The 14457-nt window shown below is 35.1% G+C and overlaps 1 protein-coding gene across 1 annotated transcript in view; it reads right to left on the reverse strand.

Moving 5' to 3' along the window:
- The window catches only part of RSBN1L (round spermatid basic protein 1 like), a 74573-nt gene that overhangs the window by 31445 nt on the left and 28671 nt on the right, over window positions 1–14457 (reverse strand). Inside the window, exons 2-3 of the mRNA XM_028525376.2 lie at window positions 10394–10510; window positions 5618–6258 (exon numbers count right to left, since the gene is read on the reverse strand). Of these exons, the coding sequence (XP_028381177.1) occupies window positions 5618–6258; window positions 10394–10510 (758 nt within the window). The remainder of the gene's footprint in view (window positions 1–5617; window positions 6259–10393; window positions 10511–14457) is intronic.

Here is a 14457-nt window from a genome sequence, read left to right on the forward strand (position 1 = left end):
CAAATGATTACATAATCTAACTTATATGTACAATCTTAAAAACAACAACAACTGAACTCACAGATACAGAGAACAACCGGTGGTTGTCAGAGGGATGAAAAGGGTAATGGTGGTCAAGAGTACAAACTTCTTGTTATTAGATAAATAAGTTGTGGGATGTATTTATGTTCCACATGTTGACTGCAGTTGACAATACTGTATTGTATATTTGAAAGTTGCTAAGAGAGCAGAGATTAAAAGTTCTCATCACAAGAAAAAGAATTTGCAACTATGTGTGGTAATAAATATTAAATATAAATATATTAGAAATTGTGGTAATCAGTTCACAATATATACATATATCAAATTACATTGCAACCTAAAACTAATATGTTATGTGAAGTATCTCAATTTAAAAAATAAAGAAAAACTCATACCTATTATACAGTTATTTCCCTTTTCCCCCTCACCCCCGCCACCAATCTGCTTTCAGTTTCTAATTTACCTATTGTGGATATTTCACATAAATGGAATCATACAACATATGAACTTTTGTGACTGGCTTTTTCACTTAATGTTTTCAAGGTTCATCCATACTGTAGCATTAGTATTTTATTACTTTTTATGGCTGGATTATATTTCATTGTGTGTACATAATGAAAGAATTTAATCAACTCTTATCTATATAAGTATTTATGGTAATTTTTTATCTTCAGTACTTCCTGAACTCCCTACCATCAATTATCACACCCTTAAGAGTCTTCCGTCAGAAGCTAGTCATCACCTATTCAACAAAATTTAAAGTTTTTGTAGCTTTAAATAAATCAGTATAACTCTCTTTGTAAAACCTGTTAAGTCTACAGAGCATTTCTAACCACTACCCTGTCAACTGAGTATTATTATTATTATTATTATTATTATTATCATCATCATTATTATTTTGTAGGTGAGGAAACTAAGACATAAAGACCTTAAGTAGCTATTCAATGTCACAGCTGATAAATGGCAGAACCAGTAGACCCTTTCCCCTTTCCATCCACCCCACATCAGAGTTCATTCAACTACCCACACCAACCTGTCACAACTCCCTACTACAGTGACTTTAAAACAATTCTACAAATTAAATTTGCAAGAAAGGCTCTCACATTCAGGATAAGAAAAGCCTCAAGTTATAAACTGGTTTAGCTCTAAATATATGTCTATAAGAGTCCTGCAATTCACAAAGCATTTTCCCAAATAGAAAACTGTATATAAATGGTTTTAAAAAATCATTTCCTGTAGGGATAACACAATTAGGTTAAGAGACAGAGCTTTTAGTGTAAAAGTCAAGAAACCGAAATAAAACTAAACCAAAATAAGTATGTTCATTTTTGTTCTACTGCTCTCTTCTGGATCTCGTTCATTTTCATGAAGACAGTTTATAGGGATAAACTCAAGGCTACCTCCCAGTCTAGAGAAAACACTTCCACACTTAAGCTCTTAAAAAAACAACCAAACTAAGAATCCAGTGTAGAGGAAATATCAAATGAGCAGTTCAGGGCAGCTTTTCACTAGACATTCTTCCCCACTACATAGGAATCACCAGATCTGGGGGGTCTTGGGATAACACATGGACCTTGTACAGCCACCTTCCAACCATTAAGTCTAAAGCTAAAGAGGTAAAGGGAGTCCCTGCAGCTGACAGATCAAATAGATATGTGCCAGAGTCACAGCTGGTAATGGAGAAGATGCATCTGCCTAGAGTTTCTCTGTGCAGTATGTATTAGCCAAGCACGTTAAACAGGTGATGGCAACCAGGGTAGGCAGCTCTTTGAAGGGTTTGAGACACACAACCTAGCTAAATACTGGCATGATTAATGAGTATCACCATGTCATTTCACTTAATAACAAAAGCATGGTTTTCATGCTGTATTTACTACATATTTAGATAAAAATTCTTATCTAATAAAAAAATTAATAATTCCTAACCTTAAAAGAAAATATGAAAAACCAATGTAAGAATTATGACAGCCCTAGCCAGTGGGGTTCAGTTGGTTGGAGCTTTGTCCCATAGACTGAAAGGTTGAGAGTTTGACTCCCAATAAGGGCATATACCGAGATTATGGGTTCAATCCCCAGTTGGGGTACATAAGAGAAGGCAATCAATCAATGTTTCTCTCTCACATCAATGTTCCTCTCTCTCCCTCTCTGTAAAAGCAATGAAATAAAAGGGCAAGGATAAGGGTTAAAAAGTAAGGGTAAAAAATAATACAACATTTAAAAGATGACTGAAATAAACTTGCATAGTATGACAGTGAGAAAGTTTGTGATATATTGGAAACAAATGGGATTGGAAGTCAAGAGGCCTAGTATAAAACCTGCCAAATCTTAGCAGACATATAATAAATGACAAGCAAATGAATGATCTAGTACTGAAGGACTTTGGACAAGTTATTTCTTCTCTCACTGCATCTGCTTCCTATTGCTAAAATTAGATTGTAATGAAAACTGAGTGAATTACTTCATATAAAGTGCTTAGAGGAGTTCTTCACATAGTCAGTACTCAATAAATAGTACACGCTATTACCAATTGCCAGTCGGGTTTTACCACTAAATTCAGGTATAATCTCAAACAAGTTACTAATCCTTTGGAAATTCTATAAAATGACAGGGCTCTGAAAAATTTAAATTCTGATTCTCAAAAACTGTATTAGTGAATAATTCCCACACACATACATTAAAACTTTAAATACTACCACATTTTCAAGACTAGTATATTACAGAATGTGCATGAAACAAGAGTTCCAGCCAATATGGAGGCATATGTAGACATGTTTTGCCTCTCTGCATAACCAAGAAGGAAACAATCAACTTAAAAACAAAAAACAAGCAGAACTTCCAGAAAATTACACTGTATGGAAGTCCAACAAACAAGGAGTTAAAGAAGAAACATTCATCCAGACTGGTAGGAGGGGCAGATAGGGGCAGCTGAGGTGGAGAGGATGTGACACAAGGCGGCAGCTGGTGCACTGGGGAAGCAAGACCACTGTGTTCCCCACTGGTAGACACACCGGGCAAGCCCACATCTTTGCAGATAAACCGGGAGGAACAACTGGGGAGCAAACCAGACCGGGCAACCCAGGGTTTTAGCGTTAGCCAAATAAAGCCTCAGAACCTCTGACTGTAAAAACCTGTAGGGATTGTGGCTGCAGGAGAAACTACCAATCTCTTGAAGGCCAGGCAGACATATGAGCTGAGCAAGTGGCATTGTTCCCTTTCTCATCCCTCCCCAACATAGTGCACCACAACCTAGCAAAGTGGGTTGCCCCGCCCTGGAGGATACCTAAGGCTCTACCCCTTACTATATAACAGGTGCCCTGAGACAAAGAAATATAGCCAAATGAAAGATCAAAACTCCAGAAAAAGAGCTAAGCGACAGGGAAATAGCCCACCTATCAGATGCAGAGTTCAAAACACTGGTAATCAGGATACTCACAGAAATGGTTGGGTATGACCACAAAATAGAGGAAAAAGTAAAGACTACGCAAAGTGAAATAAAGCAAAATATACAGGGAACCAACAGTGAAGGAAGGAAACTGGGACTCAAATCAACAATTGGAAGAAAAGGAAGAAATAAACATTCAACCAAAACAGAATGAACCAAAAAAAAAAAAAAATTCAAAGAAGAACCTTAGGAACTTCTGGGACAACTTTAAATGCTCCAACATCCGAATTATATGGTTGACAGAAGGAGAAGAAGAAGAGCAAGAAACTGAAAACTTATTTGAAAAAATAATGAAGGAGAACTTCCCCAACCTGGTAAAAAAAAAATAGACATACAAGTCCAGGAAGCTTAGAAAGGCCCAAATAAGTTGGACCCAAAGAAGAACACACCAAGACACATCATTGTTAAATTGCCAAAGATTAAAGATAAGGAGAGAATCTTAAAAGCTGCAAGAGAAAAGGAGACAATTACCTACAAAGGAGTTTCTGTAAGACTATTAGGCTGACTTCTCAAAAGAAACCTTGCAGTCAAGAAGGGGCTGGAGAGAAGTATTCAAAGTCATGAAAGTCAAGGACCTACATCCAAGATGCCTCTATCCAGCTATCATTCAGAATGGGAGGGCAGATAAAGTGCTTCCCAGATAAGGTCAAGTTAAAGGAGTTCATCATCACCAAGCCCTTATTATATGAATGTTAAAGGGACTTATCTAAGAAAAAGAAGATCAAAACTATGAACAGTAAAATGAGAACAAACTCACAACTATCAACAACTGAACCTAAAAAGACAAAAACAAAAACAAACTAAGCAAACAACTAGAACAGCAACAGAATCTCAGAAATGGAGATCACATGGAGGGAGATCAGAGGGGAAGGGGGAGAATGAGGGAAAAGGTACAGGGAGTAAGAAGCATAACTGGTAGGTATGAAATAGGAGGAGGTTAAGAACAGTTTAGGAAATGGAGACGCCAAAGAACTTATATGTACAACCCATCGATGTGAACTATAGGGAGGGAATGCTGGTGGGAATGGGGGTAACCAGGTAGACAGGGATAAAGGGGGGGAAAAAGAATGGAACAACTGTAATAGCATAATCAATAAAATATACTTAAAAAAGAATATACATGAAACATACTGTAGGGTTGGGAGGTTTGGTACACACGTAAGTGACCAGACATCCAGACTATCACCTACAGTGGAAATTATAACTTAAAACACACACATGTGTGTGTCTACATACACACACAACACATTCAGAATAAGGGAAAGAGTCCTGGATGAAGATGAAGGAGATTTTGATCTATTCCTGGCATTGCTGCCAACCTTACAACCATAAGTTACTTCTATGTTTGTTTGCTTATCTGTAAGTTGAGAAAAGTGGGATACATGATTACTAAGATCTCTCTGAAACTACTTTTTTCCTCTTTCCAAACTAGAATGATGCAATTATTACTTAGAAAACCAGACATTTTAGCACAAATAAGTGTGAAAATTGGCAGATATCATGGCCTAAGCAATGCCTGATCTGAGAGTGGGAGAAACCTCACCAGTCTTTTAGATGGTCCTACATTCACTTTCAAAAGCCAGCAGACTTAATCCTGTTTCTGCTTTCTAAAATAATGTATATTCACCTTAGAGAAGGATAGGCAATGAAAATTAGCTCGATATATGCACTGATATGGGAATTTTCTCATGCAATCACACAATTAACTGATGATTCTTTTGTTCCACAATATTTTTAATAGCCAAAATTTATTCACCATCTACTATGTGATAGATCCAAGTGCTGAGCATTTTTAAGGCATTATCACATAAACCAAGAAGATAATTTCAGGTAATTTTCAGGTAAGAAAACTGCTGTAAGCACTGAAAAATACATGACTGAATTCATTCATTTCATTTCCAAGGCAAATCCTTGCAAAAGAGCACAACAGAATCTTAATTATTTTGTTAATTAGCTTTAAGAAAAAACAGATATATAGAAACCAATTTAAATTCTGATAATCCAAATCAAGAATGTAATTTATTCTTAATAATCCCAAGAGGTTTCTCACCATTATATTCTTAATTTTTTATTTCAAACTCATAGCAAAATGAGAAACAAAGTCTAAAAATATAATTAAAAGTTTTTTTAAAAAAAAAACTAAAAATTTCTTACCTGAGCATGAAAATTGGACATAGTCGTTGTCTCTATATCCTTCTTTCCCAAAATCTCCATTTTCACTGGTGAATTGGGAAAATTAAATGAAAAGTAGTCTAAAAAGTCAGGTAAATAAGCAGCTGCCCCATGAACAATACCCATTACATAGAAAGCTGCAGAGTTTTCATTTTCACTGAATACTAGACCCACAAACTCTTCTGCAAACCTCTCCATCTCCACAGGAGACAGATGAGTTAGTTCATTACTGTAGGCATGGATAACTGACGCACCTCCATTAGGCTGATGCTCAATATGAATGAGCTGTCTGAACTCCAAAGTGTCCAACCTTTTGAGGTTATTCTGAACCCGTGGCTCCTTTAGTGAGACAAATGGACACTCACTGTTCTCTGGAATTTTGGAATCATAGTTCTTGGTATCCAAATTCTTTCCACTGTAATCCTTTATGTTATCACTTAGGATGCCTTTAGGTTCTTGATCTTCAAAGTCAGATAGCAATCCTGAGCAGATGGTTTGAATAGATTTGCTATACATTTTTGGACGCTTCCGTTTTTCATTCTCTTTGTGTTTCTTTTTCTTTTTCTTCTTTACCTTTTTAATTTGTAAGTCTTCTACATTTGTTTTTGGTTTCTCCTTCCCACCTGTTGGGAAAACATTTTTTTTGAAACTCCGTATTTTAGTTATTTAAAAAACCATGCTTTAGGAACTGTTTTATAATAAATAAGCAAAGTTTACTTAAAATTAAGTTTATATTTAGGACTCATTTTACACAATATTGAAAATCACTATTTAGTCGGTCTCTCTGCTCCTCTCTACACATGCACAAATACACACCAAGGCTTAAGACAAAATTACACCTTTCTGACATGTAGCAGATGCTCAATCAGTGTTTACTGAAATAACGAAATGAGTGAATGTTTTAGAAAGCATAATCTTCAAATTTTAAATGTAGAAAATCAGAAGTGAAAAGTTGAACAAAAGTGAATACAATGCTTTCCAGGTGTCTCCCAATGATATATATGATGATATTTATGAGATAATATACAGCACATTTAAGTTCTTAAAAATTGCATAAAAATGGTATCAAGATCTAAAAATCATAAAAGGAGAAAAATACTTGCTTAGTAATAAAAGCAACAAACAGAGTAAATCCTTAGCTTTTTACTGTATTTTCTCCTTAGAAAACTACTCTTGCATCTAAAATGGGCTGTTTTGGTACACTACAGTTTACGAAGTTCCCAGTGAATACCCCAGAAGATACCATAAAGGAAATGACAAAACTAGAATAATTTATCATGTCTTAAGCACAAATGATATCCATGTACTAATAAAAAGATGAATTAAAAGGTAAAAAAAATACATGGGGTATTATAAGCTTATATATTAATGAGTTTCTGTAACCAAAGGCAAGAATAGTCTGGGTTCAAAACTTTAGAACTCCAAAAAATAAAAAAAATTAATCCACAAAGACTTTAAAACTATAAAATCTAAATGTATATATATATATATATATATATATATATACATACACACACACACACACACACACACACACACAAACACTTAGTATTACCACAGTATATTTATATGGTAATTTATTTCTATACAATAGGAAAAGTAGAAAAAAGTGAAAATTCTCACAAGAAATTGTTTCCTAAGACATTATGAGAAAGCTGTTAAGCTAAAGAGGCATTCACTGTTTTTACCTATTATTTCCCTTTTATATATAACCTTCCTGAATTTAATCGTCCCACCTACTTCTTTACCCAAATTTTTCCATCTTTACATATCTCTTTTATTCCTGTCTCAAGCAAGTAAGATATTCTGCCTGCTTTCCAAAACTAAGTCCCTCCTACCATTCTGAAAACATTTGCTTAATAGTTCTTTCCTCTTTTTCTACCATCAAACTTCTTGTAAACAGTCTATGTCCAGTGCCTTCTCTTTTTTACCTTACCATTCTCATTCCTTAAACTGTGGGTCTGCTTCCAGTCTACTCAAATTTTCTTTCCCAGAATCTTCAAATTATCAATGATATTCTCTCAAATTATTCTCTTTGATCTTTCCAAGGTTGGACAGAATTATCCAACTCATCCTTGATTATTTTTGACTTCCTTGATTACTACCTTAATTTTTGATCTGTCTTTCATCCTGAATTCTAGAGCCATATTACTCTTTAAGTTTTATATACTGTTTTAATCATACTCATTCCTTGATTCAACTGCTTTCAAAGGTCTCAATGCCTACCAAATAAATAATATAACCTCTCCAGTCTGGAAGACAATGCCCTCAAGAAACTCATGCTCTGGTCAATCTTCACTACTTGCAATTTCTTATAAGATATAACCTAGTTTTTACCTTATCTTTCTACTATTGAAAAGGCATTTCCTCTCTTAAAATACACTTGCCCTGCCCAATACTTATTACTGAACCTTCTCACTCATCCTATACAAAGTCTTGTCATTAACTTCACTTTGTTTTCTTTTATCTCCCTAGTTGGGACTGAAATCACTTCACTCTTAAGTTATTCTCTATTCCACATATATGAATATATGTGATATAGTTATATAAAGTTATTTTTTTCACTCACAGGATACCTATGTATCATATGTCCTTCAGGACACTGTACAGTATGAGTGAAACAAATAACTTTCATATAAATCCAGAGTGAATTGATATTCCCTCCCCCAATCAATGTGTCCCTCATGGCATCCAGAACATTGCTACTGATGAACATTTAGTGAATCTACAAATGAAAAGATTTCTCTTACCAACAGACTACCTGAGGTTTACAGGTTTTTCCCTTATGTCCTTTTCAAAGTTTTCCACCATATGAATACCATTTAATCCCAAGCCTGGAAACAAAAATTCTCTCAAGTTGATAGCAATTCTAAAAAGGGGAACTTTAATGTTAATAATAAACTATCACTTCAAAAAACTTATAAGTATGCAGTGAAGACCAAATTAATATCATCATAAAAGCAAAAATAAAAATCTCTCAACACTATTGATTACATAGATTTATAAAGTCATAAAGCCCTGACTGGGTGGCTCAGATGCTTGGAGCATCCTCTTGTACACCAAAAGGTTGTGGGTTCAATTCCCGGTCAGGGCACATACATAGGTTGTACTTATTAAAATCTGTGGGCCAGACACTGTAATTGGCACTTCCCCCATATTTTATCTCATTTAATCTTGACAACCTGTAAGGCAGTAATTACATTATTATTTACTTCCACTTTATAGTAAATGTATTTCCCACTGTCATCCCAGAGATCACCAATTAATTTCCAAGTGTACTTCATTTTCTTTTCCTCATCATCAGTAGGTTTCAGTTTAACTCAGTTCAAAATATCTCCTAAATTTTTCATCTGCTTTAAAGTCAAGGTTACTATTACATGTTACCAAAAAAGGTCAAATTTTAAAGCTATTTTAAATCTGTTTGCATATGTAACCTCTAGATTCACATATTTCACAGTAATGGTATGTTAGGAATCTAACATTTAACCAACTGACAGGAATTTACATCACTATACATTTATATGGATAAGAAAATGACTATCTGACTGAACCAGTAAAAAATAACTGTATGACTAAACCACTAGGGTAAACATTTCAAGCATTAATCACTAGCCATTGTTACAGCATTGGTGTAGTTAGATTTGATTCCTGCCTCAAAGGCTTACAATCTAACTAGAAAACACAGATAAAACATACAGGCAAAAGAAATAGAACAAAAGGACCATAAGCATTAACTAAGTAGCCATCAACTTAACCTCTGACATGTTTCATCAATGTTGACATAATTTTACAGAAAATAAAGTTCTGATGAGTAGAAAACAGCTTAAATAAAGTAGCACCAAAGAACATCTGGAAACATGACAAAGAATGAAATGAAAATATAGAATCTAATACTCTGTTTATCCAAAATAACATAAATTAACCAGTTATTTTGCTGTACATGTAGTGCTACAGCCTTTTCTCCTTTAGGTAAATATAAAGGCTTATGAACCCCTAACTTCAATATGAAATTAATCAAAGTCAAAATGTTTTGCTCTGTAAATTGTCAACTTGATAGGCAACCAATGAATTTGTTAGCTGCCTAGCAACCAAATGCCACTGATTCTTCTTCTTACCTTGCTGAGTGAATTTGACTGTCCTTACCTCTATTCTACCACAAATTCTCTCTGAAATAGTTCAAATTTATTGATAACATTTCTATTATTAATCATCCACCTCCATGTATAAACAGCAACTAAAAACAATTATGACAATAAAGTAAAAAGAAACAAAGAAAATATTCTTAAGCATGTAAGAAACATATAGTAAAACACTACACATTCTAATTTAGCTCAGAGTAAAATGTCCCCTCCAAATCCCAGGCTATGATATAATAACCATCAAATATTTATAAGATCACTCCCTTCACCATCCCTATCAACCTACAAAATAGCTTTAGTCTTTTATTTTAGATATTCTAAATATGAATGAAGACTAGTAATATAAACTCAAAATTAGATAACCCATTTTTAAATAATTTAAAAAACCTAACAGTTCAGTGGTGCTTAACCCTTTACTACTTTTTAATAACTCACTAAATAAATATACTAAAGACATGTTACTCTACAGATTCAAACTCCCCCACTATATTTAATTTTCATATTGTGACCATTGTTTATTCTCAGAAAATTCAGCACCAAATAACATTTATTTTAATAACTAAGCCAGTAAGTATACTGAACAATACAGTACAACTAAAATCACTGAATATAAACTTACTTTTCAGCAAAATCTTTACTTCTCCATTTTCTTTTTTGATCTCATTCATCGCTTTATGCTTCTTTTTTTCTCTCTCTTTTTCTTTATCTCTCTCTTTAATTTTGTCTTTGATTTTATCTAAAAGACAAAAAAGGAAATATTTTAAACTATTTTACAATTTTATTTTTTTCCAATTATAGTATAATTTCTAAACCTTCCTTCATATATTGAATATGGAATACATAATACATATGTCATAAATGACCAAAATGAATCATTATACATTTCATTCTGCGGATTACTTGTCACTTATTTCATGTCAACCATGTTAGACTAACTTCAAATCACTTAAAATAATGGCTAACTTGAATTGACACAGTAAATTACAGTGGGAAAAGTACTAGCTTTGACTTGGGCATATTTAAACTGGTAACATAACACTGGAAAAATTACTCAGTCTCAGTTTCCTCATCTGTAAAATGGTAACTGATACCTTTCTCATAGGTTACCATGAAGACTAAATGGAGAAAGCTATAAAATGACTTCCCAGAGCCTGTTACACACTGCCAGATGTTAGTTCCATTAACCTTGCACCTTTTAAATAAAAACAGTATCATTACTCTGGCTAGTTGGTGATATTATATTAAAATAAAGGGTATAAAAACTTAAGGAATTATTGTCTACCATCTAAAAATCAAACTTTTGAGTTTATAAAATTAACTGACGTCCTACTAATTCTTGTTTGTTCAAGTGCTTATGTACCCAGCAAAAGTCAAGAGGTAGAAGAGAATTTTAAAATAGTGATATAGTTCTTGCCCCCAAAAAGGACACTACTGATTATTAAGCCACGATAGAAGCGTACAGAAAACATAACATATCCTTCAATGTAATAGAAATTATATAGTTCTATAAATATTACATAATTTCTTAAACTCTTCCTTACTTTCCTTTCTATCCTCATTCATGCCCTGACTACCTAACTATGTAGATTACTGTTTAGACTGCACTGTCCAATAGAAGTATAATGTTCACCACATATGTAAATTTAAAAATATACTAAAAGAAATGGTGAAATTAATTTTAATAATATATTTAACCAATATATCTGAAACATTTCAAAATGAAACCAAAACTAAAAAAATGTGATATTATATATTCTTTTCTCATAATAAGATTTCAAAATGCAGTGCATACACCACAACTCAGTTAAAAATATCAACAGTGACTACTTTCGGCCAAGGTGGAGGCGTATGTAGGTAGACAGGCTGTGACTCCTCACACAACCAAAATAAGGACAACAATACAGAAACAAAACAACAACCAGTACGGACAGAAAACTGAACTGTATGGAAGGCGGACAACCAAAGAGTTAAAATAAACACATTTCATCCAGACCGGTAGGAAGGGCGGAGTCGGGCAGCCGGGCAGAGAAGGGTCACAGCACAAACAGCGGTGGCACTGGGCGTGCAAGGCATCCCAGGCACGCAAGACCACAGCAGGTGGACCCTGGGCATGTAGGCAGCAGCTGGCAGACCCTAGGCACAGGGTGGCAATGGGCAGACCCAGTGAAGCGAGGCACTAAGCGCAAGGCAGCTGGCTAACCAGCTGGTCCCACATTCATGCGCAGATAAACCAGGTGAAACTGGGGAGTGACACAGACTGCGCAACCCAGGGTCCCAGAGCTGGGAAAGAGAGCCTTAAAACACCAATTGAAAATACCTGTGGGAGTTGAGGTGCAGGGAGAGACTCCAAGCCTCACGGGAGAGTTCCTTGGAAAGACCCACAGGGTTCTAGAACATGCACAAGCCCACACCCACATGGGAATTAACACCAGAACGGCCCAGTTTGCTTGGTGGAAGTGGTGGAAGGGACTGAAATCCAACAGAGAGGGGAACAAGAAACACTGTTCCCTCTCAGACCCTACCCCCACATACAGCATCACAACCAAGCAACTGGGTCACCCTGCCCTGTGAACACCTAAGGCTCCGCCCCTCACTACATAACAGGCCCAACAAGACAAAAAAAAAAAAAATCGCCCAAATGAAAAACAGATCAAAGCTCCAAAGCAAACACAACTAAGTGACCAAGAGATAGCCAACCTATCAGATGCACATTTCAGCGTACTGGTGATCAGGATGCTCACAGAATTGGTTGAATTTAGTTGTAAATTAGATGAAAAAATGAAAGCTATGCTAAGTGAAATGAAGGAAAATGTACAGGGAACCAATAGTGATGGGAAGGAAACTGGGTTTCAATTCAATGGAGTGGACCAGAAGGAAGAAAGAAACAACCAAACAGAAAAGAATAAAGGCACAAGAATTCAAAAAGATGAGGAGAGGCCTAGGAACCTCCAGGACATCTTTAAATGTTCCAACATCCGAATTATAGGGGTGCCAGAAGGGGAAGAGGAAGAGCAACAAGTGGAAAACTTATTTGAACAAATAATAAAGGAGAACTTCCCCAGCAAAGGAAATAGACTTCCAGGAAGCCGAGGAAGCTCATAGAGTCCCAAAGAAGTTGGGCCCAAGGAAGAACACACCAAGGCACATCATAATTACATTAGCCAAGATAAAAGATAAAGAGAGAATCCTAGAAGCAGCAAGGGATAAGGAGACAGTTACCTACAGAGAAGTTTCCATCAGACTGTCAGCTGATTTCTCAAAAGAGACCTTACAGGCAAGAAGAAGCTGGAAAGAAGTGTTCCAATTCATGAAAGGCAAGGACATCCAAGCAAAGCTTTCTAGCAAAGCTTTCATTTAGAATGGAAGGGAAGATAAAGTGTTTCTCAGATAAGGTCAAGTTAAAGGAGTTCATCATCACCAAGCCCTTATTTTATGAAATGTTAAAGGGACTTATCTAAGAAAAGATAAAAAAACATGTACAGTAAAATGACAGCAAACTCACAATTATTAACAACCACACCTAAAGCAAAACCAAAAGAAACTAAGCACACAACTAGAACAGGAACAGAACCACAGAAATGGAGATCACATGGAGAATTAGCAACAGGGGAGTGGGAGGAGGAGAGAGGGGTAAAAGGTACAGAGAATAAGTAGCACAGATGGTAGGTAGAAAATAGACAGGGGGAGGGCAAGAACAGTATAGGAAATATAGAAGCTAAAGAACTTATGACATGTGGACATGAACCAAAGGCAGAGAAGAGGGTGGGTAGGAGAGGGTGTACAGGGTGGAGGGGAATGAAGGGAGGGAAATGGAACAACTGTAATAGCATAATCAATAAAATATATTTAAAAAGTATCAATAGCTGCATATTAAGTGTGCAATAACCACATGATGCTAGTGGCTACCATAATCAATAACTCAGGTCTATCCTACATAGAGACAGTTCTCAAAAAAAAAAATTAAATCCCTGTCATATAATAAGCATCTTAAAAGTTATACTCATTACTGATAAAAATATACCAATTCAAATAAGATATTTTCACCCATCAAACTGACAGTGTCCTTTTTTAAAAAGTGATAATACTGAAAGCAGATGAGAAGACAAGGGACTCACTGACTTTATGATGCATCACTGAGTATAAGGAAAGGATTAGGGTACAGAGGTAAGTAAAATATATAAGGTCCTCATTTTTTACATATAACATAAATTACAGACTAAATTAAGCTGTTCTCACATTTTTTATTACTTGGCTACTCTTACTTTTTGATATTTAAAGTCCTGTTATAGGGTGTCATCCACCCTTAAAATGTTACTCCAAATAGTTCGGGCTTAGACTCATACATGTTACGGTTTTCTAAATAATCACACACTCTTTAAAACAAACTATTTACATAACATCTAAAATCAAAACTGATTGCAGGGGTGGGAATGGAGGTGGAAGAGAGTATGGAGGGATAAATGGTAATAGAAAAAATACATAGATACATACATGGAATAATAATACAAATAAAATAAAAACCAAAGCAGTCATCTGAAATATCTCTGCAATTCATTTCCCAGTTATCTCTATTAATCTTATTATTCTAAAGTGTTATTTCAGTACTATTAATCTTTTAATATATATATACAGGAAAAAGCATGTAAGTTCAATTTTCACAAAAATGAACAGCACCTCAAACCT

This window comes from Phyllostomus discolor, chromosome 10, assembly GCF_004126475.2.
Source record: "Phyllostomus discolor isolate MPI-MPIP mPhyDis1 chromosome 10, mPhyDis1.pri.v3, whole genome shotgun sequence".
NCBI lineage: Eukaryota > Metazoa > Chordata > Mammalia > Chiroptera > Phyllostomidae > Phyllostomus > Phyllostomus discolor.